Source organism: Macrobrachium nipponense, chromosome 2 (assembly GCF_015104395.2).
Source record: "Macrobrachium nipponense isolate FS-2020 chromosome 2, ASM1510439v2, whole genome shotgun sequence".
NCBI classification, from domain to species: domain Eukaryota; kingdom Metazoa; phylum Arthropoda; class Malacostraca; order Decapoda; family Palaemonidae; genus Macrobrachium; species Macrobrachium nipponense.
The window spans coordinates 160,124,585-160,132,427 of record NC_087201.1 but is presented as its reverse complement, the minus strand read 5'-3'; the positions used below and the strand labels follow the sequence as shown (position 1 = coordinate 160,132,427).

At 39.1% G+C, this 7,843-nt stretch overlaps 1 protein-coding gene across 1 annotated transcript; it reads right to left on the bottom strand.

Moving 5' to 3' along the window:
* Nucleotides 1-3,187: 3,187 nt before the first annotated feature.
* On the bottom strand, nt 3,188-7,377 carry LOC135221091 (TBC1 domain family member 10B-like). Its single transcript, XM_064258888.1, has 2 exons — nt 6,912-7,377; nt 3,188-3,312 (listed from the first exon to the last, which is right to left on the bottom strand). Exons 1-2 carry the CDS (start codon nt 7,266-7,268, stop codon nt 3,229-3,231), a joined length of 441 nt encoding a protein of 146 aa, XP_064114958.1. The 5' UTR covers nt 7,269-7,377; the 3' UTR covers nt 3,188-3,228.
* Between the last annotated feature and the right edge of the window lie 466 nt (nt 7,378-7,843).

The following is a 7,843-nucleotide window of genomic DNA, read 5'->3' as shown; positions in this document are numbered from 1 at the left end:
CTTAGTTTTTTTTTTTTTTTTTCCGCTGCAGGGAAAGACCTGTAATGGAAGGTTGTCAGAGTGGTTTCGTGAAGGCTGAAGTGGTTCCCCAAGGTAAGCAGCATACAAGTTGACGCTACTCGTCCGGGATGTTCATCCACATGTCAGAGACAGTCATTCCAAGGAGAACCTGGTCCACGGTTGGGTAATGCAGGCGAAGATGCTCAACCCGAGGACTCCTATACGTATATGACCTGTCCAGGACCGTGCAAAACGTTCGGAGTTGCAGTTCCCCCCCGCCCCCCCCCCCCCCCCTCCCCCTCCTCTGCTGTGTCCAGTTTGAAAAACAGGTTCTGTCGGGTGCGGGAAAGTGGGACAGGGAAAGGGGTGCCGGACTCGGCCACCTCCGTCTTCTCCCAGTGTTATTTTTTCTCGATTTCAACGGTACACGTACAGCAGAGGAAGTACGTATATGTTAATTCGTCTCCAAAAGCAAATCTTAGGTACAGTGTCTCTCTCCATCTGTGTGTGTATATATATATATATATATATATATATATATATATATATATATATATATATGAATAACTTGATCACGAAGTATATAAAAACGTGATATATATATATATAACATATATTTATATATATATATATATATATATATATATATATATATATATAATCATTTTTATTTTCAGCTCAAGGCCATGTACGTGGAATATACAAAGAATAGACAATAACATACAGTCTAGATACATAAAAATAACATGATAAAAAAAAAAAACACAAAGATTAATCGGCATTATCCATACTTGCTGAGGTAGTATAAAAGGATGGTAGCCAAAATAATGGTCATTACCGTACTAAGATTGAGAATAGTTAAAAAATTGAATGTAAAAACTATATTGATTTTTATAATCACAGTAATAATGAAAAAAGGAAAATACCAGTAATGACAGTAATCATAGCAATACAATAATAATGACAGATTCTGCAGATGACATTTTGCAAAAATCAGAGATTAAGTCATTTAGGGAACAAACGCCTCAGATTCCCATCTTCCCCTCAATTTAGATCTTCTTCTTGCCTCACTACTTAGGATGCTTTGTATGAGCGAATTGCTGCTGTTTTTTCACTCGGGTGATCAGACTGGACATTGTTCGCCTTACAATGAGTTTCAAATTGTCCAAGTGATTTTTTGTGAACATCTGCGTGGCGGAGTGGTAGCGAGAAGTGTTTGTGAGGCGTCTCAAAATATCATTATGAACAACAGTGATACGTCTCATGGTTTCCCTGGTGTAGTTCGTCCACAGGAAGCACCCATAGATGCTGTATAGCAATAACAGCGGAAGAGCAGCAGTTTCAAGTCTCGGTGACAGAAGGCAAACCTCCTTGCAATCATGTTGCCAGTTGCACATAGTTTACAGCGCCTCTGTTCTATGTCTGCCGTATCTTTTAGGTCGTCCGTGATAATGTGCCCCAAATACGGAAATTCGTGCACGAATTCCGGCTGATGATTTCCGAGGAAAATTTGTGGTTCCGCAATTTCCTTTAAGCGATGTCGGGAGCAGCGACATGCGCTGGGTCTTAGTGTCGTTGTACAGGATATCAAATTCCTCTGCATATTGGCGGCAAGTGTCGATGAGTCGTTGGAGACCTTGCACTGATGGGAAAATCAGAACCATATCGTCGGCTTAACAGAGGTTGCTTATAGTTGTTTCACTGTCAGTGCATCCGATTGGGAGTGAGTTCAGTTTGACATTCAAGGCATCTGCGTACCTATTAAACAGGTATGGAGAGAGAATGCCCCCTTGCCGAAGCCCGTTTAAGGAGCCGAAGGTGTGCGACAATACGTTACCCCATTTGACACACAATTACTGTTTGGAGAACCAGCAATATAAAATGCCAGTTAAATATAGGGATGAGCCTCTTTTATGCAGCTTCAGGAAGAGTTTCAGGTAGTTCACTCTGTCAAATGTTTTTCTCACGTGAGTGTCACAAGTACTATTCACTAGTTAATAAATATGCAATAGCACTTGAAGGTTCTTTTAGTCTTTTAACTGTTGTAGACGAAGTGGTGATAAACAATTATATGAGCTTTTTAAAGTTTTAATTATAACATAGCAAATATATATAACATTTAATTATTTAATTGATAATAAAAGTGAATAAATGGAATAGTCACGTAAGTATAATGAATGTCAAACAAATATCAATAAGTAAGAACTGTGTTCATTTCATCAATAATAACGTTTGTAACAAATAGAAAAATGATTGCTATCTGATTTTACATTTTATATATAAATAAGCAATAGGTATCATATTAATAACAATCAAAATACAGGGAAAAGATACCGAGTACACTCGCGGATACTGCCGGGCGGTCGGTCACTTATCCCTTGTGCATAAGGCCACAACCCTCAAACATGCTTTCGTGACTTCGACCGGCCAATAAACACACACTCTCGATCATAGCGACCAGTGCACATTTTGCGATTACCGTAACATTTACCCCTAAACACCAAGCACCAATACTTCGGTGACGGTAAACAACCAACGCCGACGAAGAGCACTTTCAAGTAGGGCTGATGTATAAAATCCAAGGTGGCAGGGATCTCGACCTCTTCCGCACAACAGCACCACGAATGCACTCCCGAGTTATTTCTGCTGATCCCCATTTCACTTCTGAAGAGAGAGAAACAGTAACTAAACAATGTCCAAAACAAAATGTCAATTACCAATCTTCATTACGGTAACAAGAATTCGTTGGTAATTACAGTTGGGTCTTTAACTCGGCTTTAACTCTGAAATCCCTATATACATACAAACAGTACTTATTATGATGTAAATATAGTTTCAACCTAAATACTAAACAAATATATAAACACACTGTGACAATACCTCCCCCCTTAAAAAAGAAAATAACAATTTTCTGTACTTAACTTATATATCAGTTTCACATCTGCTCAAATAATCAGCTCCAACATTCTCTGAACCCTTTATAACTCTTATATTGAAGTGATATGGTTGTAGACTCAATGACCATCTCATTAATCTTGGATTTAATTCTCGAGCAGTCTGAAGATAAGCCAAGGGCTTGTGATCAGTCTCCAGAACGAAGGATCTTTCCATACAAATAGACTGCGAACTTCCGAATCCCCCAGACTATGGCAAGGCACTCCTTCTCCACGGCAGCATACTTAGTTTCCCTCGGTAGCAATTTTCTACTTTCATAAGCAATCGGACGCTTCACTCCATCCACTTCTTGCAGAAGTATGGCACCCAATCCAGCGTTCGAAGCATCTGTACGTAATACGAATTCAGCCTGCAAATCTGGAAGTAAAAGAATAGGCTCGGCAGCAATTTTGTTCTTAAGAGAAACAAACGCCCGGTCATGCATTTCCTCCCACAAAAGGTCATTAGGCTGATTTTTCTTGGTGAGATCTGTAAGACAGGACGCGATAGTAGAATAATTTGGAATAAACTTGCGATAATAACCACATAATCCCAAAAATGAACGTAATTCCTTCTTGGTCCTCGGATGTTTTGCACTAACTATTTTCTCCACTTTATCTTTAGTAGGCCACATTTTATTCTCGCCTACAACGTGTCCCAAATATTCAATTGAATACATGCCAAAGAAACATTTAGTAGGTTTAGCAGTTAGTCCAGATTTTTTTAGTCTACGCAAAACTTCTTCCAAAAGATACAAATGCTCCTCCCAAGTTTTCGAATGAATTATCAGATCATCTAGGAAAAAACTCACCCCCTCTAAACCTGCAAATAAACTTCTCATCATCTTATTGAAAGTGGCTGGGGCATTCACAAGTCCAAATGGGAGCACTTTAAACTGGTACAGTCCTAAATCTGTTTGAAATGCAGTATACTGTTTACTATCCTCATCCAGAGGAATTTGCCAATATCCGCGGGATAAATCCATCTTAGAGAAATATATACTTCCACTTAAGCTGGCAAATATCTGCTCTGGGTCACACATAGGTTCACTATCAAAAATAGTTAAGGCGTTCAGTCTTCTAAAGTCTAGACAAATTCGCTTTGAGTTATCAGGTTTCGAAACTACTACCATAGGGGCTGAATAAGGAGAACTTGAAGGCTCAATAATATCCAAAACTTTCATAGATTCTATTTCTGAATTCACATCTCTGCGCAAAGCATAGGGAATTTTGTAGGGTTTTACTTTAACAATTTCTTCTCTTACCAACCTGATTTGGTGTTTGATCACGTGAGTGCGCCCGGGAATCTCCGACATTACCGCTCTGTAGCGGCTAAGGAGAGCCTCCAGATTCTCCTTTTGATTTTCCTGCAATTCCTTATTCAGATTGGTTTGTTCCCAAGTAGGTGAAGGTCCAGTATCAGGCACTAGTAGGGGTGAGAAATCCTCCTGTGGATCCTCCTCGACCACTGCAATTGTACCTCCACTTTCTCGAACTTCTACAGAACTTTTATTCCTAGGAATGTAAGCTTTAAGCAAGTTAGCATGATAAAGTTTCCTTTTCCCATTTATTTGAATTTCATAATCCATCTTCCCTCTCACACCAACAACAGGAAAAGGACCCTTCCACTGAAGTAACAATTTATTATTAGCCTTGGGTAATAGTAAGAGAACTTCACTGCCAATTTTAAATGTTCTATTTTTAGCCTTTTTATCATAAAAGAATTTATATTTACCTTGCGACTTCTTCAATTCCTCTTGGGCCAACTTACAAGTTTCTTCTAATCTTTCTCGGAGGTTGAATACATAATCGTAAGTAGTTCTTACCTCTTCCTCATTTCTCTCCTTATCCCACAAATCTCTCAGAATAGCTAAAGGGCCACGCACCGTTCTCCCATATAATAATTCAAAAGGAGAAAACCCTATGCTTGCTTGTGGAGACTCTCGGTATGCAAAGAGAACTGCCGGCAGGTATCTATCCCAAGTAGTAGGTTGTTCAGCACACATCTTTTTTAATCATAGATTTCAACGTTCCATTGAAATTTTCAACTAGACCATTCGCCATCGCATGATAAGGGGTCGTAGGAAGATGCTTGATTGACAAAAGACCTCTAACTTCGTCCATCATCTGCGATGTAAATTGACTGCCTCTATCAGTCACCATTTCTTCAGGAATCCCGACTCTGGAAAAGAAACTCAACAAGGCATCAGCTACACGCTCAGTCTCGATAGACGGTAAGGCTATGGCTTCAGGGTATCTGGTTGCATAATCAACCATGGTCAGGATATATTTGTTACCAGAACTACTTCTTGGCAAAATAGGTCCTATCAAGTCAACAGCAACACGTTTAAAAGGAGTGTCAATGAGTGGTACCTCTCCCAAAGGTACCTTCCCAACTTTTCCTCTAGGATAAGTTTTCTGACAAATGTCACACGACTGACAGAATCTCTTTACTGCTGCCCCAATACCTGGCCAGTAAAATTCCTGCCTTATTCTACCTAAGGTCTTCTCAGCACCCAAATGACCTCCAAGTATTCCTTCATGTGCCATGCTCATCACGCCCTCTCGAAGCTTAAACGGTAATACTAGTTGCTTGTGTTCAATACCTCGGTCTGAATATATTCTGAACAACAATCCTCTCTCCAAAACTGCCTTACCTTTTCCATCTCTAGTAATAGCTCTACCAGTTCTTGCATCATCTCGCAGAGATCTTAAGCTTGGATCCTCTTCTTACTCTTTCTTGATTTCCTTTGAATCCATGTCCCAAGAAATCTTAGAGTCTGACGTTTTCAGCTTTTGGAATGTAGATTGAGATTTCTTTGCACCAGCTCTCGTTAATACAGCGCCGGATGTGGGTTCCTCCAACCTTGTTGCTCCAGGGATGTTGCCTATAATGATATCATAAAGAGGGTCTCCATGCACACAGCAAGGGTAGTACCCGTGAAAAATGGCGATTGAATGTAAATTTCAGCCAAAGGATAAGTTTCTACAAGATTCTTGTTCATATATCGAATCCTACTGCTCTTACCAGTAAAATGTTCAACAGGCACCAAGTCTTTTCTGGCTACGACAGTTGTACAACCAGTGTCCCTCAAAACTTTCACTGGGTTCCCGTATAAAATACCCTCCTCGACAGGCATATCAGAAGCAACACTTGCCAACTCAGTGTGATCATTTTCAAACACTTCTTTATTTATATCCACAACAGGATCTTTAAAATTTCCTTTACGGCCCTTTCTGGTCCAATAAACAACTTCTCCTGCTGCAGCATGACCATTTTTCTTGGATCCCTTTGCATATTCTAGACAATTTGAAGCCTTATGACCCACTTGTCCACATTTATAACACTTAATAGAGGGTGGACATCGAATGGGTTTAGCAGTCTGCTCAGGATGCGCTTCCCCGGATAAGTCAACTCTGTCACTACGTACTGTAGAAAAATATCTAGAATTATGAAATAAACCTCCATGAGCTTGAACATAACTTTCTGCTAATTCAATCATTCTGTTAGCGATAATGGTAATCGCTCTCTCAGATGTACCTGCAACTGCCTGCCACAACTCTGCAAAAATTGCTCAATAAGAAATAAATCAGTTAAGCCTTCACATGTCATTTCACACTTTGACATTTCAATCCACCTCTTCAAGAGATGTCTTAATCTAGACACAAACTGTTCAACTAATTCATTCTTCTGTGGTTTAACTGACCGAAACTTTACTCTGAAACCTTCCTCAGTACAATCAAATCTTTTCATAAGTGATTCAGAAACCTTATTATAATCCAAAGCATCCTCAGGTGAAAGTCTAACGTAAACTTCAAAGCTGCACCCTTTAAATGTGAACTTAGAATTATAGCCCAATCCCCTTTAGGCCACTTGGCTGCACTAGCAAGAACTTCAAACCTCCTAAGATATGCATCAATATCATCTTTGTTTTCATCAAAATCAGGAATAGAAGGACCTTTAACTTTTACTCTTACCTGGTTACCTTCAGTGTCGGAACCTTCGGTATTAACTGGCGAGTCCTTTATTTCTTTTTGCAGTTTCAATTTCTCAATCTCCTGTTTTTGCAAAGATTCTTGCATATCATACAAACGAATCTCATGAGCTCTATCTCTCTCACTTTTTTCACGGTCATATTCACGCTCCTTTTCTTTCTCCTGGCGTTCCCTTTCTCTTTCCTCACGAGCAGCTTCTAGTTTTTCACGTTCTAATTCTCGTTCCTTATTTCTAATATCCCTTAAAGCACTTTGTTCATCACTTACAAATCTTCTAAGGTCTTCGCCTTCATAACCAAGCTCTTTGCCGAGAGCTGTTAATTCCGCGATGGAAGACATAATTACCGACTGACTTTCAGATTACTCAATTTTAACACTATTTATCTTTTTAAACCACTGCCTACATCCTGTCACGGTCGCCAGATGTCACAAGTACTATTCACTAGTTAATAAATATGCAATAGCACTTGAAGGTTCTTTTAGTCTTTTTAACTGTTGTAGACGAAGTGGTGATAACAATTATATGAGCTTTTTAAAGTTTTAATTATAACATAGCAAATATATATAACATTTAATTATTTAATTGATAATAAAAGTGAATAAATGGAATAGTCACGTAAGTATAATGAATGTCAAACAAATATCAATAAGTAAGAACTGTGTTCATTTCATCAATAATAACGTTTGTAACAAATAGAAAAATGATTGCTATCGTGATTTTCATTTTATATCTAGAATAAGCAATAGGTATCAATATTTACTAACAATCAAAATACAGGGAAAAGATACCGAGTACACTCGCGGATACTGCCGGGCGGTCGGTCACTTATCCCTTGTGCATAAGGCCACAACCCTCAAACATGCTTTCGTGACTTCGACCGGCCAATAAACACACACTCTCGATCATAGCGACC

Excerpts from the sequence above, each read along its gene's own strand:
- LOC135221091 (XM_064258888.1), bottom strand. The coding sequence starts at position 7,268 with ATGTCTTCCATCGCGGAATTAACAGCTCTCGGCAAAGAGCTTGGTTAT. Across the intron at positions 3,313-6,911 it reads CCGACACTGAAGGTAACCAG|ATTTGCAGGCTGAATTCGTA; the intron begins GTAAGAGTAAAA and ends TTTTACTTCCAG.